The sequence below is a fragment of the Tubulanus polymorphus genome, chromosome 11 (assembly GCF_964204645.1).
Source record: "Tubulanus polymorphus chromosome 11, tnTubPoly1.2, whole genome shotgun sequence".
Lineage (NCBI taxonomy): Eukaryota > Metazoa > Nemertea > Palaeonemertea > Tubulaniformes > Tubulanidae > Tubulanus > Tubulanus polymorphus.
This window is the reverse complement of record NC_134035.1, coordinates 13391404-13418968: the sequence shown is the minus strand read 5'-3', so window position 1 is coordinate 13418968 and position 27565 is coordinate 13391404. Positions and strand designations below refer to the sequence as shown.

At 42.3% G+C, this 27565-nt stretch overlaps 1 protein-coding gene across 1 annotated transcript; it reads left to right on the top strand.

Moving 5' to 3' along the window:
- Nucleotides 1-391: 391 nt before the first annotated feature.
- LOC141913378 (uncharacterized) lies at nt 392-27565 on the top strand. The gene is given in 15 exon segments (XM_074804883.1): nt 392-491; nt 6286-6424; nt 11700-11804; nt 12741-12857; nt 13707-13810; nt 14435-16191; nt 16613-16639; nt 19249-19532; nt 20353-20520; nt 20970-21042; nt 21408-21555; nt 22056-22380; nt 23440-23597; nt 24431-24692; nt 25275-27565. Coding segments are annotated over 15 exon segments (3921 nt in total). The 5' UTR covers nt 392-432; the 3' UTR covers nt 25470-27565.

Sequence of the window (27565 nt, the reverse complement as noted above, 5' to 3'; positions counted from 1 at the left end):
TATTTTCAGAGATTATTTTTACTAAAAATACTGGATTTCTTTGACGTATCATTGGTGCTCGAGGTCGTTAGGATTATATTCATTCACTGAAAACTAACATGAAATCATTTCAAACATTTCTGCCACTTTCGACAAAATTCTAAACCCTTCGCCAGGGCTTTATCTAGCAGGTACAATTGACCCCAACCCCCGAAGCTTTTGAAAAAATGCCCTTTTTGCAAATATTATTGTTATATCGAATAAAACTTCCTTTGTCAAGCTCCTCTACCCCCCAAATTCAAACACTAGTTAAACAGCCCTGTTTACCCTGTTAGTCATGTCTGTATGTAGATATCCTGTATTTCTTAAACCGATTATATAAAACATGTTTTTATTGTTATATTTTACAGGTGGGAATGGGTGGAGATTATAGAGCCACGGACCCAGGAGCACATGTACGCCAATCTAACGACCGGCGAATGTGTATGGGACCCGCCACCTGGTGTCAAAATGTAAGTAACTAAACCATTCCGTGTATAGTTCATACGTACGTAAACAATGGCTGCCTTCTTGATCACCCTATGACATCATCGAATGTCCCTATATAGCGATTGGATCTTGTATAAAACGTAGTCGTCTTCCACCATCGAATTGTAATTTGAAACATGGCTTCATCCCTAATCACCCTATGACATCATCAAATTGTCTGCGATATACCAAACGGCTGTCTATGTGTTCACCCTATGACATCATCAAATTGTGATTGGATCCATGAGATAGGCCTACTATACGGCTGTCTATTTGTTCACCCTATGACATCATCATATTTTCATCTAGTGATACCTGGGGATTTTCTCACAGGTAATTTTGATGATGTCATAGGGAGATGGGTATAACATGTACCGGTGTGAGTAGAATGTGTTATACATGTGTATGATATTTCTGGGCGCCATCTGTTACAAACATTCTCCTCCCTGTTCACATAAACAACAGCTTACACGTTGTAGTAAATACATCTTCAGCTGATAATTTGTTTTCAAGATTTTCCTCTCAATTTTCTTTGTGTGAAACATCGAAAGAAATATCCAACCCTTATTCGCTATATTTAATCGGTTTGATCGGCAAAACCTTCTTCTTCGCTGACTGTCATCTCCCTGGTGGAGGCCCTGGTACTAATGTCTATTTATTAATGGATGAGACCTGTTTTTCTGGGATATTTTGCTTACTTTTTGGGATACATACCTCATTTATGTCTTAACAGAATGCCAATAGTCGCGGACAACAACTGAATATCCGATATATTTCCAGTTCTGTACCAATTAGATGGATTGGCAAAAAGACTCCTTAAGTCCAGTTGAATGAGAGAGAAAATCCTCCATTTTGTGAAATTTCTTGAATTTTTACATTGTCACCATGCCTACAAAATGAAGTTATTTTTCTTGTGGGGTCTCAACAACTAAATCAGGGTGGCGTAGGCATGGTAACAATGTTCAAATCCAAGAAATTTCACAAAATGGAGGATTTTCTCTCTCATTCAACTGGACTTAAGGAGTCTTTTTGCCAATCCATCTAATTGGCACAGAACTGGAAATATATCGGATATTCAGTTGTTGTCCGCGATTTTTGGCATTCTGTTAAGACATAAATGAGGTATGTACCCCAAAAAGTAAGCAAAATATCCCAGAAAAACAGGTCTCATCAATTAATAAATAGACATTAGTAGAGACCCACGTACCGGTGGAGTTGCATGCAGAGTCAATGGGTCTCGACTGGTAGTCTGTCTAGTGGAGTCTCATGTAGAAATCCTAGTACCAAAGTTGTCCCCTGGTAGTCCCTGGTACTAGAAGAGTCCTATGTGGAGTCTCGTACTGTGGAAGAGTCCTACGTAGAGTCCCTGGATTACCAGTGGAGTCCTACGTAGAGTCCCTGATACTAGTGGAGTCCTACGAAGAGTCCCTCGAGTACCAGTTTAGTCCTAGGTAGAGTCCCTAGATTACCAGTGGAGTCCTACGAAGAGTCCCTCGAGTACCAGTTTAGTCCTAGGTAGAGTCCTATGTAGTAGAGTTCCTAGTTTGTAATATAACGCTAAGAGTTGGTGAGTTGTGATTATTCTCACAATTATAATGACTTCAACTCAGATTCATTTCACATGAGAAATCAAAAAGCTGTTATACAAATAGAACCAACTACACATCTTTAACTCGCGTCTCAGCTCTCAACTCTCAGCTCTCAACTCTCAGCTCTCAACTCTCAGCTCTCAACTCTCAGCTCTCAACTCTCAGCTCTCAACGCTCAGCTCTCAACTCTCAGCTCTCAACTCTCAGCTCTCAACTCTCAGCTCTCAACTCTCAGCTCTCAGCTCAATATTCATTCAGAATAAGAATGTTGCAGTTTATGAGAAATCTATTTGTTTTTCACGGTTTTTCATCAGTTTCTCGTTGTACATGTACTTAATTATTTATCACTTGTGAAATGATAACAAACAATCATTATCTTACTGACTGTATCGTCGTGGTTGAGATTTAAAAAACGGTCGTAGACCAGCTTCGTTCATTCTGTAGTTGATCTTATCGCGATGATACCCAATCTGATCAGTCTTTACATTAAAGAACACTTTCCAACTCAAGCTATGGCTATATGCAACTAAGCCCCGGTCGACATAAGCCCAAAAGTGGTGTTAAATCTTAAGTTTGGTCTTAAGTTGTTAGAATGGCTATAGAACTGAGTTGGTCTTAGACTGGTCTTAAGTCTAAGCCTTGACTATGCGACCGGCCCCAGGAGCTGGTTTCATAGTCATGGCTTAGGTTTATGACCTATCTAAGACCAACTTAGGTCAATAGTCAATCTAAGACCAGTCTTGTAGATTAAGCACAGGTTATAATGCAGCTCGGCCAAAGGTAAACTAGCAGTTCACAATTATTCTATGGTTTCAAATATTTCCTATTCACCTATGCTGGTTATAGATCTGTGATGGGGCGCGGGGATAGACTAGTGATAATGGTACCAGAATCTAGAATCAAATTCAACTAGCAAATGTGAAACTGGATCCAGCAATATTGAAGTTAATGAAACTAAGAAAGGCGCAACACTGGTATAATTATATATTACATGTTTGTAATAAACGAGCTAAACGTAAAGATTCTAAATATTTGCCAGTTTCTAACGGTTTTAATGTGACGAAGGAACTGAACATCAGAAGATTCGGAATCTTTGAATTATACATTTAGAATCGTTGAACAGAAAAACCCGACCGGCCGCGGCGATGACGGGCGTCTGTGAATTTAGAGATTAATGTAACCGGTCGTTTTTATACGCTTACATTTTTATGATAATCATGAATTGTGAGTGAGTCATCGTGAAACGTAGCGAAAAATATCTGAATTCTTTAAACTTCCTGCAATTATCGCTTGAGACTCATATTACACAGATCATATACCCTTATATATAATACAGACATTGAGAAATCTGGTTTTCAAATGAAGGTGAATTGTGGTGCATGAAAAGGTCACATCTGATGACAATGTGTGATCCTATTCCCGATATCTGTCTCTGTCTCTGTCTCTATTATTATTCAAGAAGTATTCATTAAAATAATCGATCTCTCTCTTTCGAAGGATATTTGAGATATTCTAGATATTTAGTGCCTGGTAAACGTGCCAGACACATAGCCCCAGATGTTTCGCTATGAGATATTGTGAGATATTCCTCCTCGACGATAGTTTATGAGATTTGAACAGATGTGAAATTCCACACATAGTACGAACTGTAGTCCAACTGTAATCCATACCTCCAATTACACCTTCATAATATACCGCATAACATAACATCGCCATTTGATATTACTGCAAGGATTTAGTATTACCAGTGGATTTAGTATTACCAGGGGTCTTGAGTATAGGGTTCCAGAGTATTACAGAGGGTTTTAGCATTACTGAGGGATTTAGTATTACGCATGGTTTTAATATTACCAGTGGTTTTAGTATCATCAGGGGTCTTGAATATAGGGTTCTAGAGTATTACGGAGTGTTTAGTATTACTGAGGGTTTTAGTATTACTGGGGCTGGGGGGATTCGGTTATGGTGAAATGTGAACTGAGTTAGAATGACAATCTTTCTCCCGTTCAACATTTAAGATTATGATTAGTGATTTAAACAGCCGTGTCTCCCTCCCTCCCTCGTTGGTTGGTTGAGATTGTTCATCAATGATGTATCTCACTCAGTCTGTATATATGCCGTGTAGTGAGTGGAATGAGGATTTCACTGATTCAATTAAGCTCATCCATTCTCAGTAAATATAAGACACAGTAGACTGTAGACAGTCAGCCATTTAATTAGTGACTGATTGATTTTATTGATCACTGTCAACTATCTCCTAATCTCTCACCCCCCAGAGCCTTCTCAACTGTCACCCACAGCCCTGTCACCTCTCACCCCTAGAGCCTTGTGACCTCTCACCCCCCAGAGCTTTGTGACCTCTCAACCCCTGCCCTGTGACCTCTCACCCCTAGAGCCTTGTGACCTCTCACCCCAGAGCTTTAAGACCTCTCAACCCCTGCCCTGTGATCTCTCACCCCCAGAGCCTTGTGACCTCTCGCCCAGAGCTTTCTGACTTCTCGACCCCTGCCCTGTGACCTCTCACCCCCGATCCTTATGACATTTCACCCCCAGAGCCTTGTGACCTCTCACCCCCAGAGCCTTCTCAACTGTTACTTGTGACATTTACCCAGAAACATATCCACTTTTCCTGCCCCTCTCTCTCTCTCATCACCCTCTCTCTATATCAACAGTTCTGTATATAAATGATATACCATACAGTATCAGTATTAGTAATGCTATTTAGAATGTTCCCTCGTGGCTGATTCAGTCAGATAATTAGTCTATAAAACAACAACAACGACCGTCAAAATCCGATCTGATATTTTATAATAGTCGATAATTAAAATGTAATAGTTTGTAATGATAGATCAGTTCTCAGTGTTGTCATGGTTTTATTAGAGGATGACACTGATCTATGGCTTTACAAGGGCAGCTCGCGGCTCGCAGGGGACTCGTGTATACGATTTGAAATGTTTACTGGTATAGATTGATGTGGTTGTGTAGATGGATGAGGAGTCGGTCTGTAATACGATTATTATTGATTTCTTTATAAAATCACAAAGATAGAGATTCATATAATAGTCATATTGATGGACCGATATTGAGAGTATACCGGACCGGACCTGAAATACTGGCAATCATTTTATGTGTAAACATTTGGATAATGTTATATTTACTGGTTTGATGTTTGAATATTTGATCGCGTGGTATTTTATTAGGATGAAACATGCAATATGTTCATCTCAATAAAACAATTATATCATTGAGATTGAGAGTTGGGGACGTGGAGGGACAGTGAGGGGACAGTGAGGGGAGTGATGAATAAGGGAGGATTGCTAACTTGAGAATTGTACTGTCTAACACTGTCATTCATTGCTGTCTTTCTGATGATGCTGTCTTTCTGATAATGCTGTCTTTCTGATGATGCTGTCTTTCTGATGATGCTGTCTTTCTGATGATGCGATTGTCACAATTTCCATTTCTTAAATTATTTTTCAGTTGCGTTTGATTTGGCTGTGAATAAAATCATTTTCGTCCACGTCACAAAATTCTAACAATCTATGAATTGAGTTTTGCGGGCGGTGCTGTGTGGTTATTACTGACGTCTCTACTCAAGTCACCTCGTTCTTTTTCAATGTCTTAAATTTTTTAGTCAAATTTTCATTCAGACTCAAACCAGGTCCAGAGCTGTGGAACTGGGTCCAGTAACTGTGGAACTGGGTCCAGTAACTGTGGAACTGGGTCCAGTAACTGTGGATTTAGGTCCAGAACTGGGAAACTTGGTCTAGTAACTGTGGAACCAGGTCCAGTAACTATGGAACCGAGTCCAGAACTGTGGAACTGGATCCAGTAACTGTGGAACTGGGTCCAGTAACTGTGGAACTTGGTCCAGTAACTGTGGACCTGGGTCCAGTAACTGTGGAACCAGGTCCAGAGCTGTGGAACTGGGTCCAGTAACTGTGGAACCAGGTCCAGAACTGGGAAACTTGGTCTACAACTGTGGAACCGAGTCCAGAACTGTGGAACTGGATCCAGTAACTGTGGAACTGGGTCCAGTAACTGTGGAACTGGGTCCAGTAACTGTGGAACTGGATCCATAGTTGAACTGAGTCATGTAGTATTTGAATTGTTTAATATCCCTGCAGGGATGATTTATAATTGATTCTATTCGTTCGTTCCGTTAAGATGTAATTGATATTTGTGTTTACAGTAAGAAGACTGATGATAATCAATGGTGGGAGTTGTTTGATCAAAACACATCGAGATTCTACTATTACAACGCAACCAGTCAAAAAACAGTTTGGCATCGACCACAAAACTGTGACATCATTCCTTTAGCTAAATTACAGGTATGTGTTACTGGTCTCTCTCTATAAGGTGGAAATAACATCCTGGTGTGGACTCTGCTGAGTGGAACCACCATTCCTGGGTGGATGCTGCTCAGCAGGGTGGAACTATATTCCCTGCGGTGGATCCTGCTGGCGTCATCTTTCAAATCAACACCTGAAAATGATAACCTCGAAGCGCGATTAAAATCTCATGATTTATAAAAGTCATAAACCTAAAAATATCCTCGATATTTCATGATATTTTTGTGAAGCGCGTTGATATTTACGAGGTCCAGTTCGGGACCTGCTTTTCATTAATGATAATTATATCTAAGTCAATTGATCGTCGTCATTTGTTCACATGATGTTTGTTTTGTCTTCATTAATAATATTTGTTCTCACTGCTGAAAATTGCTTTTATACGTACATATATATATATATATATATATATATATATATATATATATATATATATATATATATATATATATATATATATATATATATATATATATATATATATATATATAATTTACATGTAAATGTATATACGGAATTTATATGTCAGAAATACAATACTGAATGTATTAGTGAGTATTTCATACACTGGCGTAGGGAGAGTGTAAGGAGAGAGAGAGAGAGAGTTGTTCTAACATTCTTTCTCTCTTTCTCTCTCTCTCTCTCTCTCTCTCTCTCTCTCTTGTTGATGCTTGATATGAAAATGTCGATAATAATGATATAAACTAGTTGGTATTAGTTGCTGTTTGATAGTGTAGTGGTGTAGTGGTACTGCTGGTGCTCAGCTTGTTCGGTTAAACTGTTCGCTCAGTTCAATCCTAGCTAGACCAGAAGTCCTATCTAAATGTTTCTTTGATTCCAAGTCAAGGAACGACAATGTTTATCCTTTGTGATTGTGGGAGTTATATCTAAAAACATATTGTGAACCCACGTGTAGACGCACACTCAGTTTTAGATCTCAGTGATCTACAGTATTCTAGCAATCATAGCTTTAGAGTTAGGGTTAGGAGGCAGACAGAACTCTATCGGAGATTTTCAGAGACTGGTAGTAGTGACTGGTAGTAGTGACTGGTAGTAGTGACTGGTAGTAGTGACTGGTATCAGTAATGATAGTGATGTCTCCTTTGTTTGATATTATCGCTATACTCTCGCTACTGTATGATATCCCGACACTGAGAAGGTGATGTCTTTATAAATTCCCGATAGACTCATTAATCTTGTTCTCTATTTAAATTACTCGGTTGTCTGAAACCGGATTGATCAGTGTTTAGCTATTTTCACTGCAGCAGTAGTAAGTGAACCGCCACCGCTACCGCTGCTGCTGCTGCTGCCGCTGCTGGTGCTGCTAGTAGTAATTATTCAATGAATACTTTGTTCCTTTGTCAGATGATTTTCTAGTTTGAATTCTCTCTCTCTCTTTATGTCGAGGAGGTTAATTAGTATCGAGTTAATTACGTGTAGTACGTTTATCTCGTCTATTGCTGTATCATATACACAATGAAATTACTATCAATTTTTAATGTTCTTCTTTTTTACGACTTCAAAAGTAAATCATTTCGCTTTAGAATCTAATATAGGTCATTCACCCCTCTCAGGTATCGCGGACCTCGGCGCAAAATTTTAAGCTGAAAATGGTGGAACATCTAGAGCCAAATCAGCTGAACTCTTGGGGCGGCAGTTGCTCAAAAGTTGGTTAAACATAACCAGTGGATAGTTACCGTAGTAACAATGAAGTTTTAGTTATCATTATGTCAACTATCCACTGGTTAACTCTAACCAACTTTTCAGCAACTACAGCCCCTGACCCACAACATTTTGTTTGTGCTACTGCATGAAGTGTAGCATTATCATAACCTGTGTGTAGGCTTGTTCATTTAGTTTTAAAATCCCAGTAAAACATAACTTTCCCCGTTCTCTACAAGTTACGTTAGTTTCGGTTTGGAAATATGTTTTCAGAACTAATTCAATGAAATTCAAATCAATTCAATGTTTACAAACTGTATGAGATTATTCAATCACAAACACCATGGCTACTGACATCATCATAACCTCAGCCATCCAATCAAACCCAAACCCTAGGTCAGGTGACCACCGGTGACATCATAGCCCGAGCCAGCCAATCAAACCCTAACCCTAGGTCAGGTGACCACCGGTGACATCATAGGCCGAGCCAGCCAATCAAACCCTAACCCTAGGTCAGGTGATCACCAATGACATCATAGCCCTAGCCAGCCAATCAAACCCTAACCCTAGGTCAGGTGACCACCGGTGACATCATAGGCCGAGCCAGCCAATCAAACCCTAACCCTAGGTCAGGTGACCACCAGTGACATCATAGCCCTAGCCAGCCAATCAAACAATAACCCTAGGTCAGGTGACAGTAGGAGTAGACTAGGTCAGGTGATATGACAGTCTCACAGTGATCAGTGACAGTTCACTGCTCTTCTCACTAACAAACCATTATAGTAATATATAACAAAGCCATATGTTACTATACGATAACTGGGCATAATACTCATATATACATCTATTTGTTGATAAACTGAAATAAAGTATTCACAAAGAAAAAACTCCCAGATTGAACAAGTTGAATCATCACTTGAACCAGGGAGGTGACATTAGTTTCACCCCTAACTCCCTAATACTCCCCACACTTTGATGAAATATATCGTACCAGAGCAATTAAACGCATCCGTTGTTAACTGTGTTCTTTGATAAACAGTTAATACTTGATAATTAGTCCCAGTCTAAACACATTCCACACAGAGTTCCACAGTGGCTGTTTGTTTTATTTGTTCTGTAATATTCTGATGAATTATGAGAGAACGGGGAGTTAGAGGGAAGGGGAGTTAGAGGAAAGGAGAGTTAGAGAGAAGAGTTAGAGAACAGGAGAGTAAGAGGAAAGGGGAGTTAGATGAGAGGAGAGTTAGAAAACTGTTCTATTTGTATTTGATCCACACAACACAAACTCGTAATAAACAATACCTAATATTTACATTAATGACATGTATGGTGGCTGACCGGTTTTATGTGACCAAACATATCGTAAATTTGATTGTTCTCTTGACTCAGGACTTCAGAAACCTGGATCCAGTTTGATCCGCAGTTCCGACGTTTTACTGTAGATCCGAGATAACTTTGAAACCATGGAACTGTAGAAAATGTGTCTTGAACGAAATCGATCCCGAATTGTGGAACTATGGATCTAGAATTGTGGAACCGGGTCCAGAACTGTGGAACTGGATCCAGAACCTTGGAACTGGATCCAGAACTGTGGAACTGAGTCCAGAACTGTGGAACTGGATCCAGAACTGTGGAACTGGATCCAGAACTGTGGAACTGGGTCCAGATCTGTGGAACTGGGTCCTGAACTGTGGAATCGGGTCCAGACATGCGGAACTGGGTCAAGAACTGCAGAACTTGATGCTGTCTATTTAACACCTGTTAGATATGAATGCTATATATCACTGTAGAATAAACAATTCTAACTCAATTTGTTGATTCATCAAAACTGAATATTCATAATAATACACAATTTGTTTTAAAACTTCCTGATTGAGGAGACTGTGTGTAAATGCACTGATGATGATGATGATGATGAATTACTTTGCTCGTGATCTATAGTTTCATTCGTCTGAGTATTTTAAAAAAAACGGCTGGTAATGAATGTGACTGATTATTGTCACTCCACCTAGCTACCAATGATTTCCAGTTGTCACACACACACACGAGTACAGCAGCAGCTTAAACAGCTACTTCGGTTCATCAGCTTTGATTTGATTCATCAGTAGAAACATGTGATGATTGGTTTTATACCGGAGTACTGAATATTGACCTGTCTCTCTCTCGATGTCTACGGTTTATTATTGAATACTAGAGTCATACGATGTGTAAGGAGCGGTGTGCTGCCTGGGAGAGAGTGGTGTGCTGCCTGGGAGCGGTGTGCCCACCTGTAGTGCGGCGCACGCCACTGATGAAAATCATTCATCTACAAATCATAAATCAGATAAAATGCGATAAAGTGAGACAAGTGAATATGACTCATCGATTGAGTAGTCGTTCGGTTGAACGGCGACTGATGACGGTGGTGGTGGTGGTTTTTACAACAAGTGATCTCCCCGCGCGCACGCACGCGCCCGTGTCATTACTATACTACTACACATAAACTGATTCATCAACCCTCACTTACCGCAGCCTACATCGAAGATTTTACGATCGATCGCAAGATTTGTTATCGGAGACTTTGACATGTATAGTTCTGTAGTTAGTGAAACTACTTCATTAAAAGAAACAAAATTCATTTGGATTACAGAGCATCAAAATAGCCCCGTCTCACATGCTGTCTCATGTCTCACAAAAAAAGCTTGATGGTAGGATACAATTAATCGACTTCACGAGACAATCAACACTTTGTGTTATTAGTACAATCACATCTGATGTCTATTTTTTCTTAACATTTCCTTCATCGTAATTTATCTAAACCACGATTTATCGTCTATTGTGATAAAATATGATATTTCTGCATTTGAAAAACCTTGAGACGGAGAGGGAGAGGGAGAGGGAGAGGGAGAGGGAGAGGGAGAGGGAGAGGGAGAGGGAGAGGGAGAGAGGAGGGTAGGGGGAGGGGAGAGGGAGAGGGAGAGGGAGAGGGAGAGGGAGAGGGAGAGGGGAGAGGGTAGGGGGAGGGGAGAGGAGAGGTTAATGGAGAGAGATTGCCAAATATTAGTTCCACCAGTGTTGTAGGTTAATACGTTTGACTTTAAAAGTTAGAATCATTTTTTTTCCAATGTTTTAACATAGGGTCTAATTTCATCAAGGACCCAAATCCACAGTTCTGAACCCAGTTTCACAGTTCAGGATCCAGTTCCACAGTTCTGTACTCAGTTCCACAGTTCTGAACCCGGTTCCACAGATCTTGATGAAATTTGAGCCTAACTTAAAACATTGGCAATGAAATGATCTTAACTCTTAAGTCAATCCAGATCCATTTACTTGTGAGATAGAGTTAACAGAACAATATATAAATATATATATATATATGCATATATATATATATATATATATATATATATATATATATATATATATATATATATATATATATATATATATATATATATATATATATATATATATATATATATATATATATATATATATATATATATATATATATATATATATATATATATAGATATATATATACACATATATAATAGATAGAGTTAACAGAACACAATATATATGTAAACATATGAATATAAATTACTATTTGTAGACATTGAAACAGAATACAGAAGTTCGAGATGATAGTCATTTAAAAGCTGCTAAAACGAAGGTAAAACGTGAGATTTCAACTCAAACGCCGGATCGACAAACGGCAGTAAGTCCCTGTACCCCTTCATTCATCAACACTTTACTAAAATACACTCACTTTTATATTGCGTTTTAATAGTTGTTTTGTTTTTTATTAAACACAGTGTGTATAAATGTTAGTATGAGCTGCTGTTTTCAGCTGCTAAAAAACGACATGTCATCGTCATTTTCCAATAAAGCAATAATTCATGTTGTTAATATTAGATGTATTAGGTGTATTTTACCAGTTGAATTGAGTGGTGTTTGATGTTGAGTGTAGTATGGATAAGAACTATCAGCTCGTATAAAGTTGTATGTACCAGGCTACGGCCTGTGTATGTTCAATGTACATATACCAGTCTGCGTGTACCAGCCAACGTGTGCCCGGTTTACCAGCCTGTGTACATGTATCAGCCTACATACGTTTGCACGGTGTACCGGCCTGTGTACGCCGTGTGCCAGTCTATGTACATGTACCAGCCTGCGTGTACGTGGTGTGCTGGCCTATGTACATATACCAGCCTGCGTGTACGTGGTGTGCTGGCCTATGTACATGTACCAGCCTGCGTGTACGTGGTGTGCTGGCCTATGTACATATACCAGCCTGCGTGTACGTGGTGTGCTGGCCTATGTACATATACCAGCCTGCGTGTACGTGGTGTGCTAGCCTATGTACATGTACCAGCCTGCGTGTGCGCGGTGTACGGTCTATGTACATATACCAGCCTACGTGTGCTTGAACAAGCTTTTGTGTGCCAGTGCCAGTGCCACATTCATGTGCATGAACCAGCGCTTGTGCACACCACCCCGAGTATATGTGTGCTATTTAGCGCACACTGTCATGAGTATATCTGTGAGTGTGTATGGGTACCAGTGTGCCTTCGTGTGCCAGCCTACGTGTGCCATTCCTCTTTAGTTCGTTGTTCACGTTTTGCACGGTTTTTTTTTCGACATTTATTTGTAGAAAAGTGATCATCATCATCATCATCGTCATCAACAACAACAACAACATGTGCGCGCACAGTCGGTTAAAGCTAACGCGAGCATGACACAAACCAGTCCATATCTATCGCGTAAACATGTAAGTTTCATATCTCATTCCCCCCAACTACAATCATACTACCTCACGGGCAGGGATTCGAACTCCGTGGCATCGTGAGACTCTGTTATATTCCTCTCTCAGGGATTCATGACGGTATCGTATCACCATCAGGTTTGGATTCCCATGTGGCTGAGTCTCGTGATGTCATCGAGTTCGAATCCCTGCTGAGGGAGAACCGTAGCTGAGTCTCGTGATGTCATCAAGTTCGAATCCCTGTTGAGGGAGAACCATGGCTGAGTCTCACGATGTCATCAAGAGGCCGGTTGCATAGTCATGGCTTAGACTTAAGACCAGTCTAAGACCAACTTGGTTCTATAGACAATCCTACAACATGAGATTGGTCTTAAGATTTAAGACCACTTTTGGACTTAAGTCAAGACTGTGCAACTGGCCCCAGGTTTGAATCCCCGCTGAGGGAGAACCGTAGGTGAGTCTCGTGATGTCATCGGGTTCGAATCCCTGCTGAGGGAGAACCGTGGCTGAGTCTCGTGATGTCATCGGGTTCGAATCCCTGAAGGGGGGGGTAGTATGCCACAGATTCATCACACTGAAGTACCGATACTGGTAAGTGAAACTACAAAACCTAGGAGCTGAATTCTTGCGAACAAAGTGAGAATTGATTTCATCCGATTCATCGGTAATAAAACGATTGTTTTGTGTTGAATGCTGTTTTTGTTGTGTTTTCTGTTTATTTATTTCTGCACCGGTTCACTATTGACATTAACTGACTGCTTACGTCCAGTCTCTCCCCCGACCCCGCCCTCTATCTAGCGCTGGATTCGTGATTCGAAATATAGCAGTTTTAATTGTTGTATATTGTCGTTATAGAGACAACACGGTTCGGGACGTTATAAAGAAGATCGTTGTATGAATGGCGAACGAGTTCATCATAAACGAAGAGGCAGCGCACCGGTTCAACCTCAATACGTCAGGTAGGTCCACCGCCTCGGCGAGGGGGGGAGGTAGTGCACCGGTTCAACCTCAATAGGTCAGGTAGGTCCACTGCCTCGGCGAGGGGGGGAGGTAGTGCACCGGTTCAACCTCAATACGTCAGGTAGGTCCACCGCCTCGGCGAGGGGGGGAGGTAGTGCACCGGTTCAACCTCAATACGTCAGGTAGGTCCACCGCCCCGGGGAGGGGAGGTAGTGCACCGGTTCAACCTCAATACGTCAGGTAGGTCCACCGCCTCGGCGAGGGGGGGAGGTAGTGCACCGGTTCAACCTCAATACGTCAGGTAGGTCCACCGCCCCGGGGAGGGGAGGGGAGGTAGTGCACCGGTTCAACCTCAATACGTCAGGTAGGTCCACCGCCTCGGCGAGGGGGGGAGGTAGTGCACCGGTTCAACCTCAATACGTCAGGTAGGTCCACCGCCCCGGGGAGGGGAGGGGAGGTAGTGCACCGGTTCAACCTCAATACGTCAGGTAGGTCCACCGCCTCGGGGAGGGAGGGGAGGGTATATAGTTGGTGTGGTAAATCTGGAGCGAGTGGCGTCCAATTCAAGATATTTGCGTCAAATCAAATAAAAAAAACTGATATCGTTTTATTTATTTTAACAGGAAAGATTCGTTGGAATCGTCGAGTCCGATTCAGAGGTCGACCGTTGAATCGCCGCGTCCTCGTCGTCATGGTAGCAGAGATTCATCGCGGGGTAGCGATAGTAGCAGCTCGTATCACAGCGCTGTTAGTCACGGTCGTAGCGCGTCGTACGACACGTGTCCGCGATCCGATTCTATAGACGTCGTCGCTTACGGTAAACCGTGTCAGAGTCCGAGCCTACGTCGTACCGTCGATTGTAACCGCCCCGCCGACGGTAACCGAGGAGATAGTTACCGCGGAGACAGTAACCACGGAGATAACGGAGGAACGAGTACGCGGAAAAGTCGACATAAAAACGTGGTCGATAATCAGAGTCCGTTCTACGACAGCGGGACTTACTCGCGTGGTTCGTGCGATAGTGTTACCCAGTCTCACTCGCGTAGCTCGTTAGAGAGCGCTCAGTCGCAGACGTTACCGCATCGGTCAACAATCGCAGCCGTAGATAATATCTCGTCTCATCATCGCCACGGTTACGAGTCATCTCACTCTCGGAGCTCGTACGACTCGTCGCCTCAGTCGCGAGGTTCCATCGATAACATGCCTCCGTTTATAAACACGGAGGATTTCCCTCCTCCGACGTTTACACCGGCCGATATCAACCGGGGATTCCCGTTCCCGAGCGCCGTCGCCGGCGACATGATCTTACAACAACAACAACAGAAACCGAAACCGCGGGCGTTCCCGCGAACGAATCCGACTTATTTGAAGAAACGCGGTGAAACGGGGAGTAGCGGAGGGGGAGGGGGAGGAGGGGGGACGTTTCAAAGACGAGGTACGATCGATTCTCAATACGAGACCGGAACGACCGAAACTCAAACAATCGAAAACTCACCCGTTTCTACGACGACCAATACGACGACGAATCTGGATTCGAGCGAATTTAATAACGATAATAATTTGAATTTGTATCGACAAGAATCGGACAGCGATTCGTCTCATCATCGCGGCGCCATCTATCACGATTCGTTGTATCACGAACGTTCCGATTCGCAGACGTCTCAAACGTCTCTCTCGCGTACGATGAGAGATCAATCGGATTCTCATTCATCTCAAGGATCGCTGCGTAACCTACCGGATAGTCACTCGTCGCACGGGTCGCTACGCGGGCTCGGCGGTTCCGACGCCGTCGCCGTCGGTAGCCCGTCGTCTCAGGGCTCGTTACGGTACACCGCGGGCAGCGGCGGCGTAGTCATGACGACGGATGACGAACAGTTGTCGTCTCGTCCGTCGTCTCAACGTTCGTTTCACAGCAGTCCGCGGCCGGACCGGAAAATAACGTCATCTCCGCATCAATCACTGGATAGTAACTCATCGGATACAAATAATCCAGCTGCAGTTGCAGCAGCTGCTGCGGTAGCTGGGCATCATCTCGACGATACACCGCGTAATCACTACTCGCATGAAACAATGCCAAACTATTCACGACCGAATAAGATTAAATATTCACGATCAGAATCTGTGAATTATCCTCCGCAGCAGCAGCAGCAGCAGCAGCAGTCGTCTCCCGCCGCTCACAGGATGATCGGTTATCACCACCCGGCATCACGAGGGGGCGCCACCGTCGACCCATCGTACGCACGATCGACGTCGAAACATCATAACGAATATGATTTACACATTTACCAGGAATTAGACATCAGCGGTTTACAGGAACCCGGTTTAAACACGAGTTATCAGGCTGATTTACCGGGTGGAGATATCAGCTTCCGATCTGAAGGTACGTTTTAAAATTATTATCAAAATAATACGTTCTAATATTTGTTACTGATGACTAGAGTAGAACTGTCAGTCAGGTTCCACAGTTTTGAGTTAGAGTTAGCTTGTCGAGTAATTGAATTAGATCATTTTCCAATGAGGTAACAACTCTTTGAGTCAAATCTTGAGTTTGACTCTGAAGTTAAAATAAACTAATTTTAACTCAGAGGTAACTGTAATTCAGAGGTAACTGTAACTCAGAGTTAACTCTAATTGGATCCTGAGCCTTTATTAGCGTATCTTCGTAAGTGAAGTAAAATGATGGTTTGTGAAGAATGATGATGATGATGATGATGATGGTGATGATGATGATGATGATGACAGTTTATAGGAACGGGTTCATTATCAGATTAACACGTTTTCTGTGTTCTTTATATAAACAGTCCTTCACTTCATCAAGTTGAATTGGGGTAAAGTATTCAACAATACATATATACATAAATATAATATTTATCTATATATTTATATTATTATTATTATTATTATTATGCATACAATATATTTGTATTGTTTGTTACAAAAATCATCTCATTTCTTGAATGTCTAAAACGGTTTGAGAGGGTTGGAATATTGGAAGTATCATTACTGCTGCTGTTGCTGTTGCTGCTGCTGCTGCTGCCGCTGTTGCTGCCGCTGCTGTTGCTGCAGAGTCTCTTGTCATGATTATCTATAAACTCTATTCCTCTGATTTGTGCTTGCATTTAATCTCAAACAACATTTACGGCAGCAGTCTCTGTTCTCCTGCGTGTTTTCAGTGCCATGTTAGTGTCTTTTTATTCCAACCTGGTTTTTTGCAATAGAATTAATATTGTTTTTATTTTGAACATCATCTGGTAGATCTCATCTCAATTCATCTATCTCGATATATCATCCTGACATGGATCTCATCAGTTCATCTATCTCGATATATCACCAATGTGTAGTTCTAATCCATTCATATATCGTGATATATCATCATGTATAGCTCAAATCAATACATATATCTTGATACATCGTCACGAGGTAGATCTCTTCCATTCATCTATCTCGATATAACATCATGGTGTAGATCTCATCAATTCATCTGTCTTCGTATATCATCATCATCATCATCATGTAGATCTCAGTTCATCTATCTCGATATATCACCCTGGAATAGATCTCATATCAGTTCATCTATCTCGATATATCAGAATGGCGTAGATCTCGATATATCACCCTGGAATAGATCTCATATCAGTTCATCTATCTCGATATATCGCAATGCCGTAGATCTCGATATATCACCCTGGAATAGATCTCATATCAGTTCATCTATCTCGATCACAATGGCGTAGATCTATCTCATCTCGATATATCATCATCACATATATTTCATAGCGATTGATTTCTGGTGTTGTTTAGGATTAAAATTATTTCATTGTTGATTTGTTTAGTAGTAAAATCATTGATCCAACCTCATTGTTCACTTGCCACAGGTGATCTCAGTTTACCTGTGTGGTCTCTGATGTGATGGTGCACTATCTAAACTCCCTGTGTGTGTGTGAGATCGCTCTGTCCTTTCATACGGAAAATCATTGCCTGCAAATATTGTTTTTTTACTCAGTTTGTGTATAACTCTATTGAATGTGATTTGGGTATACCGGCGAGCTGCATGCTTCGTACTATCTGAATCTTACATACGTGTCTCTCTTATAATGATGCTTGATTCCTGTCGTGTGCTGTGGGTTTCGAACTGACACACAGAGAGACAGAGATCAGTGGAATTAATCATTCCATTTATCAATTATCAATTTAATAAAAGTGTAATTCCTAAATTTGTCTAACTTGATTCTAATTGATTAACATAAAACCTAGTTTTAATCATCAGTATAAAACAATTCCTAACAATGTTTAGATTAGTAACAGTAGTGAGTTTATCACCCGGGGCAGGGATTCAAACCTGATGGCATCACGAGACTCTGCCACATTCCCCTCGGCACGGATTCAAACCTGATGGCATCACGAGACTCTGCCACATTCCTCCCTGGGCACGGAGTTGAACCTGATGGCGTCATGAGACTCTGCCACGTTCCTCCCTGGGCACGGATTTGAACCTGATGGCGTCATGAGACTCTGCCACGTTCCTCCCTGGGCACGGATTTGAACCTGATGGCGTCACGAGACTCTGCCACGTTCCTCCCTGGGCACGGATTTGAACCTGATGGCGTCATGAGACTCTGCCACGTTCCTCCCTGGGCACGGATTTGAACCTGATGGCGTCATGAGACTCTGCCACGTTCCTCCCTGGGCACGGATTTGAACCTGATGGCGTCATGAGACTCTGCCACGTTCCTCCCTGGGCACGGAGTTGAACCTGATGGCGTCATGAGACTCTGCCACATTCCTCCCTGGGCACGGATTTGAACCTGATGGCGTCACGAGACTCTGCCACGTTCCTCCCTGGGCACGGATTTGAACCTGATGGCGTCATGAGACTCTGCCACGTTCCTCCCTGGGCACGGATTTGAACCTGATGGCGTCACGAGACTCTGCCACGTTCCTCCCTGGGCACGGATTTGAACCTGATGGCGTCATGAGACTCTGCCACGTTCCTCCCTCAGCCCGAATTTGAACCGGATTACATTGTGACACACTGCCGCAATCCTCCCTCGCAGAGATACAAACCAGAATCCTGCCATCGTATAAACCCTGCTCTAGATGACCATCTGTCCCTTACAGGGATTCAGGGACTGATGTTGGGACTGGTATATGTAGTATTGAGTAGCGCGATGGTCGTGTTTAGTCTCTGTGAGGATGTGTGTATTCAGTACTGTGATGACATACTGAGTGTGCATTAACTACTAAACACCCTTCCCTCCTCTATACTTCTCCCCCCTGTCACAGATGAATATTCTCTCCCTCTCCCCGTCGTAGATGAATATTCCCTCCCCCCTCGCGGATGAATATTCTCTCACCCCTGTCGCGGATGAATATTCCCTCCCCTGTCACAGATGAATATATTTATGAATCGATGTATTGTTTATTATTTAACCATTAGGTATCGATACGCGACAGTTCGAAGACTCATCCGATAGTAACGTGTTTATTCCGGCGTCGCCGCACCCGATGAGTCGAGCTATAGACCCTCCGCCGCAACTAGACCTACATCACAACTCGCTACGACGTAAACGACTCACGGAGTCAGACTCCGCGACTCCGTTACTCGAGAAGAGCACGTCGTTACAAGCCGAATTAGCGCAGCAGCGCCCCCTATCGATGGTCGTAGCGTCTCATTCTGAAGCGAATATAATGTGTCCCGGAACGAACTCATTACAACGAGGGGTGAGTAGGTTGTTATCAATTCAGTTTTTGAAAGTGTGCTGATTTAATGTCAGCAGTGTTGTAGGGTGTGGGCTGAAGGTGTTGCAGGATGTGGGCTGGAGGGTGTTATAGGTTGTGGGCTGAAGGTGTTGTTGGGTATGGGCTGAAGGTGTTGTATGGTATGGGCTGAAGGTGTTGTAGGGTGTGGGCTGAAGGTGTTGTAGGGAGTGGGCTGAAGGTGTTGTAGGGTGTGGGCTGAAGGTGTTGTATGGTATGGGCTGAAGGTGTTGTAGGGTGTGGGCTGAAGGTGTTGTATGGTATGGGCTGAAGGTGTTGTAGGGTGTGGGCTGAAGGTATTGTAGGGTATGGGCTGAAGGTGTTGTAGGGTGTGGGCTGAAGGTGTTGTAGGGTATGGGCTGAAGGTGTTGTAGGGTGTGGGCTGAAGGTGTTATAGGTTGTGGGCTGAAGGTGTTGTAGGGTGTGGGCTGAAGGTGTTGCAGGGTGTGGGCTGGAGGTATTGTAGGGTGTGGGCTGAAGGTGTTGCAGGGTATGGGCTGGAGGGTGTTATAGGTTGTGGGCTGAAGGTGTTGTAGGGTGTGGGCTGAAGGTGTTGCAGGATGTGGGCTGGAGGGTGTTATAGGTTGTGGGCTGAAGGTGTTGTATGGTATGGGCTGAAGGTGTTGTAGGGTGTGGGCTGAAGGTGTTGTAGGGTATGGGCTGAAGGTGTCGTAGGGTGTGGGCTGTAGGGTGTAGACTGTCAGTCAATTGATACCGGTATCAAGGGTATCAATCTGGTCTGTTATTAATCTTGAATGTTTGTCTATTTTTCTGTATAAAACAGGGTCAGCGACATGCTACAGTACCGGGAGCGTTGTCTTCATCAAACCTATCAAAGAAACCAGGATCTGATAGTGATATCGAGAGCTATGCACAGATGTATTTGAATACTCATAAAACTGGATTATTTGGCAAAAAAATGTCGATTCATCACATGTTATCGTGGACCAAAGTAAGTAACGTAATTTATCCTCTGCGTTGAGAATTTGAAGTTGCCCTCGTATGAGAATCTGTTATTAACAATCACGATCCACGGGTTTCTCAAATCTACAGTTACAATCAGTTCATGTCCAATGTTTATGAATCAAATTTTAACTCAAAACTGTGGAACTGGGTTCAGAACTGTGGAACTTGATCCAGATCTGTGGAACTCGACCCAGATCTGTGGAACTCGACCCAGATCTGTGGAACTCGACCCAGATCTGTGGAACTCGACCCAGATCTGTGGAACTCGACCCAGAACTGTTTGAGTGGGTCCAGGACTGTGGAACTGGAACCAGAACTATGTAACTGGGTTCAGAACTGGAACTGGGTTCAGAACTGTTGAAGTGGATCCAGAACTGTGGAAGTGGATCCACATCTGTGTAACATGATCGCGTGTAAAGTGTGTATATTTTTCAGGAGCCGATTCAGAAACCGATGCTTCGAACGAACGATAAAAACGTGAAAAAAGACGCGTGTGAAGTGTTTAAAAATATCCTTTTATTGATAATTATTAAATTAGACCCGACTAACACGGTACTAACACCAGACTTACACCACACTCACACCAGACTAGCACTGGACTGGTTGTACATGTTTCATTGTATTCCTGCAGTAAACTCTGCTCCTATTTTTCTGTATATGTACCATCCAACTCTGGAGATATCACTTTCAAGTCGGAATAATTAACCGAAAATATTCAGCTGAGTTTACATCTACAAACTCAACGGTGTGTAACTGTACCTGGCCAACAACATAACATGTATCAGTTATTGAAATGAATATTTCTATGGGGGGGTTAACTGTACCACACAAATCAAATCACAATAGAATTGTTCCTTGATTTACGCGGTGCACTGATTCAGATGTATATGGCTGATCGTAAAACTAAAAGCACCAGTCAACAGGTGGCCTGGGAGATCGTTACGAAAGGATGGAGTTCTCCGTTTCTACGAGATGAACTATTTATACAACTATGTCGACAAACTACTGATAATATTAAAGAGTAAGTAAGAGCCTTTAGGGCCAGATTTAGGGTATGGTCCCGGGGGTCCGGACCCATGCCCTCTCATGAAGATTGCCCTAATCGTTGAGAGTGTTGAAACCTGCAAATTTGACGTTCGTCCTCTTAGAATTTGATTATTTCCAAGTTTTCTTCTTCAAAACTACCACACTGAACCCCAATAGAGGCTGTTAACTTTTATCCCAGAAATGCCCTTTCTTCTGGCTTCCTTATCAATCTTCAGGGGCCGGTCGCACAGTCATGGCTTAGACTAAAGACTAGTCTAAAACAAACTTAATTCTATAGCCAATCTTACAACATACGACCAGTCTTAAGATTTAAGACCACTTATGGACTTAAATCACAACTGTGCAACTAGACCCTGGCCTTCCAATCCCCTGTAAGTTATCTGACAGCGTTCAGCTATACACAGTGAACGATGTGTTCAGCTATCTGAACATTGTTATATACACAGTGAATGATTTGTTGTATTATATTTGCAGCGATAGTTTACAACGAGGTTGGGAATTATTAGGAATATGTTTAGCGTTCTTCCCGCCGTCGGTGAAGTTTCATTCGTATCTCGAAGGTTACATCTACCGCCACCTGGATCCGATCTGCGACACCGAACGGGTAAGAGAGTGATCCTCGATCGCCGCAGTAACCGCCACCAGCGACCGTATTTCAGTATTGCTATATATCGTTCTCGTGTAGGTTCCCGTCAGCCATTTTGCTCTGTATTGTCAAAAGAAGTTGGAACGCGCGGCTAAACTCGGTGCCAAAAAAGGTTTAAGACCTCCGACGCTAGAGGAGGTCGAACAAGCCAAGGTACGTATTACACATTGTCCAAGAAGCCAGTTTCCTGATTTAAGACCACTTTTTGTTCAACTGCGCTATATCCGAGTTGAGAATTTGCCAGCCGGTTTTGATTGAGATGAACCGATGATAATTCCCAGTGGATATTTAGCCATATAAGTCAGGGTCCAGTTCCACAGTTGTGAGTTAGAATTAACTCTGAGTTAAAATTAGTTCATTTTCAATGTTTTAACTCAGGGTCAAATCTTAACTCACAACTGTGGAACTGGGTCCGGAGTTTTTACTTCCACTCATCTACGCCGCGCATGCGCACAGAGGTGTACGACTTAGAAAATTCAAGGAAAGCGTGGAGATCAGAGATCGATAAATTTGAATTTGAATTTGATAAAATTGTGCGGATCGAGCATATTGCGAGCGTAACGTTTTTCCGCTAGACAACACCTACCTACTTGTAAACATAGCGTAACGTTTTAACTACATATAGCACTCAACCTTACCCTAACCCTATCCCTAGGGACCCTCACGACCCTAACCCTATCCCTAGGGACCCTCACGACCCTAACCCTATCCCTAGGGACCCTCACGACCCTAACCCTATCCCTAGGGACCCTCACGACCCTAACCCTATCCCTAGGGACCCTCACGACCCTAACCCTATCCCTAGGGACCCTCTCGACCCTAACCCTATCTCTAGGGACCCTCACGACCCTAACCCTATCCCTAGGGACCCTCACGACCCTAACCCTATCCCTAGGGACCCTCACGACCCTAACCCTATCCCTAGGGACCCTCTCGACCCTAACCCTATCCCTAGGGACCCTCACGACCCTAACCCTATCCCTAGGGACCCTCACGACCCTAACCCTATCCCTAGGGACCCTCTCGACCCTAACCCTATCCCTAGGGACCCTCTCGACCCTAACCCTATCCCTAGGGACCCTCTCGACCCTGACCCTAAACCTAATTATGATAAGGTACAGTCAAATAGCGGAAGTAAATACTTTATCGTATACAGCTAAATATCCACTTCAAAGATAATTTCGATGATGACCTTGTGTTTTATATTTGTAGCGTGGGATTTTCCACCCGTCAATGTTTAACAGTACGTTAGAAGAAGTGATGACGCTACAATACCATCGAATGCCTGAATGTCGGTTACCGTGGATACAAACAATGCTGTCGGAAGAGGTCCTACGTCTCGATGGTGCTCAAACCGAGGGAATATTCAGGTTATTGCTATTTTTATCTCGTAAAAGTTTTGAGACTTTTAGACTGGCTATATCACTAAGATGGTTTTAAATATAAGCCATTAACTGCAACTGGCAGATTGAATTTAGATTCAAGATTTTTGATTCGAGGCCAGTTTAAGACTGACTTAGTTCTGTAGTAGCTGCCTAATCTAACAACTTTAAGAACTGTCGAGCAATTCAAAATCACTCTTATGTCACTTATGTCGAGACTATGCAACTAGCGATGGTTCTGTAGTCAAGACATATTACTGGTCTGAGCCCATTGTTGTTCTATAGTCAATCTAACAACTTCAGATCAGTCTTAACACTTAAGACCTCTATTGGACTTAAATCATCAAATATGGAACAGGTTCCTTGGCGCTTGGCTGTACGGTCGTGACTCGAGTCCAAAAATGGTCTTATATCATACAACTGGTCTTAAGTTGTTAGATCGGCTATAGAACTGAATTAGTCTTAGAACGGTCTTAAGTCTAAACCATAAACTACTATAAGTTAGTCTTAGACTGGTCTGAAGTCTAAGCCATGAACTAACTTAGTCTTAGACTGGTCTGAAGTTTAAGCAGTCTTAGTCTGGGTCTGGGCCCAGTTGCACAGTTATGACTTAACTCCAAAAGTGGTCTTAAATCTTAAGACTGGTCTTAAGTTGTTAGATCGAGTATAGAACTTAGTTGGTCTTAGACTGGTCTTAAATCTAAGCCGTGACTATGCAACTGGCCCCTGAAGTCTGAAGCAGGGACTATGAAACGGACTTGTGGTGCTTGAACTGCAGTCAATTCATGCGTTATTAATGAATGTTTGTGTTTTTAATACAGAGTTCCCGGTGATATCGATGAAGTGAACGTATTAAAAGTACAATGCGATCAATGGATTCAACCTGAAGATCTTCCCGATCCGCACATACCGGCGTCGTTATTAAAACTGTGGTTCCGTGAACTTTACGAACCGGTTATACCAGCAGACGTGTACGAACAATGTGTAGAGAATTACGCCGATCCCGACGCTGCTATCGACATCGTACACGGTCTACCAGAAATCAATAAATTGGTGCTCTGTTATCTTATCAGGTTCTTACAGGTAAATATTTTTTTAAATGATAATAATGATAATTCTTTATTTCGTACAAAAAAGTACGAACTACAGAAGCAATAAAAGAGAATACAGAAATACAAAAAAATACACATTCAAATGGATAAACGTATTTACAGACTGAATAATTTAAGGACATACATGTAGATTGTAGATTGAGGAGTTTCAGGGTACAGTCTGCAGATTGTTTGAAGGGATGTTGGGTACAGACAGAAGTCTGTCTGAGGGGGTACAGGGTACAGACAGCAGTCTGTCTGAGGGGGTACAGGGTACAGACAGCAGTCTGTCTGAGGGGTTACAGGGTACAGACAGCAGTCTGTCTGAGGGGGTACAGGGTACAGACAGCAGTCTGTCTGAGGGGGTACAGGGTACGCACAGCAGATTGTTTGAAGGGTTTCAGACAGCAGATTGTCTGAAGGGGTACAAGGTACATACAGCAGATTATCTGAAGGGGTTCAGGGTACATACAGCAGATTGACACTTGCCTGACGCCAAAATCAATCAATCAAAAGTCAAATTTACTGATGTTTTTACTGGCGTTTTTATATATATATATTTTTCATTTCGTAGGTTTTCGCTGCTCCCGAAAACGCAGCGGTAACAAAAATGGATATAAATAATTTAGCGATGGTGATGGCACCGAACTGTCTACGCTGCGAGTCGGACGATCCGAAAATTATATTTGAAAACACGCGTAAAGAAATGGCTTTCGTTCGAACTTTGATTCAATCGCTGGATACAAGTTTCATGGAAGGAATCATTTAAAAAACTCCCGACTATTAGACAATGAACTCAAACTATCAGAGAATGAACTCCAACTATCAGAGAATGAACTCCAACTATCAGAGAATGAACTCCAACTATCAGAGAATGAACTCCAACTATCAGAGAATGAACTCCAACAACTCCAACTATCATTGGATGAACTCTGAATTTTAGAGGATTAACTCAAACTTAGGCCAGGTTGAAAACGCTTGTTTAATTGCTGCTATAATCATTGCGGTTCCTCCTGCCGTGGATCGGGGTTCCTCCTGTCGGGGATTGGGGTGGCTCCTCGCACTTAGGATCGGGGTCTCATGGAGCACTCCACTAACGGCAGATTTATCAGTTGTGAATGAGGGCCACATTGAATTGACCTCAGACGTTCAATGGTACGAGTTGATTGACTCAACTTTGTCTCCGGAACCAATCGAGCTATTAGAAAATATACTGCTAGGACATAATAATCATTTGATCAAAAAACCATTCAGAACAAAACCATAAAAACGAATGCTTTAACAAAGTGTTGGATGTAGAACTAATACGAATGAATGTATGCAGTGATAGAAATATTATTATGTTTAAATTGATTGAAAAAAATTGCTTTATTTGTATTTGACTTTAATGCAGTGTATAATTGTATTCGTAAGCTTTTAAACAACGATACAAAAATCTACCCTAGATGTTTATTAGAACACAGTTCCACAGTTCTGAACCCAGTTCCACAGCTCTGGACCTGGTTCCACAGTTCTGGACACAGTTCCACAGTTCTGGACACAATTCCACAGTGCTGGACCCAGTTCCACAGTTCTGGACCCAGTTCCACAGCTCTGGACCTAGTTCCACAGTTCTGGACACAGTTCCACAGCTCTGGACCTGGTTCCACAGTTCTGGACTCAGTTCCACAGTTCTGGATCCAGTTCCACAGTTCAGAAGCCAGTTCCACAGTTCTGGACCCAGTTCCACAGTTCTGGACCCAGTTCCACAGTTCTGGACACAATTCCACAGTGCTGGACCCAGTTCCACAGTTCTGGACCCAGTTCCACAGTTCTGGACACAATTCCACAGTGCTGGACACAGTTCCACAGTTCTGGACCCAGTTCCACAGCTCAGGAACCCGTTCTGGTGTTTGCCTCTACAGTTGAAAATTAGTTCATTTCCGATGTTTTCATACTCAAAATTATGGTCAAAATTTTTAAGCAAGAACTTCTGATTCTGATTTATAAGAAAGATTACAGTTTGATGAAACTTATTTTAAACTTGATTAAACAATCTTTTCGTCATCGGCGGATCTAGACAAATTGGAAAGCCGAGGTCCAAAACAAAAAAGAAAAGGCTTTCTTTAAATAAATCAGCCATGCTGAAGGCAACAAGCGAGATCCGTCCTCTCCGAAGGAATATTAACGAGCGGATCAGTGTCAAATCAGTACAGATCTTTATCATCTCTGCTTTGACAGACGCAGGGATCCCCTAGATCCCCTAGATTCATCCCCAGATCGAATTCAACTATTCGAACTATAGTCACTTTTTTTCTGTTGATATTCTGTTGTGATACGATATATTTTCATGACATTTTTTGTCCGTCATATATTCATCTCGGAATGCATTTAAAATTAAACAACGTGTCCCCTAGTTAGAGAGCTCTGAACTAACTAGTAACGGGGGTAGCGCGGAAATTCGTTTACATTTTTACTCGGATCTGTATTTATTTCAAAAGGGTAATTAATTATTTAATCGTTTGTAAATTTGATTTACTGCGAAATAACAACTGAAGATATACAACACGTCGTGCTTGAACAAGAATTCTTTGTGCCTTTTTAAAATGCTTTAAACTGAAAAAATATGTGAAATCTGTATAATCTGATAATGTTTTGTATTTTTAATGATTATTTGGTGTTTACTGATGTTCATTGCTACTGTGTCGTTACAATCAGTTATCTCATAGTTAGAGCTGGAACTATTATGTGGTCAGCCATTATTCAAAATTGACCGATGAGCCTTGAGAATGAAGCTGAGTTTGTTCGCATTGCCAGCCGATCAGGAACTGTGTCATTCCCGTGCACCAGAGTGCAAATATCTATTCGGTGAAAATGAAAAAGAAA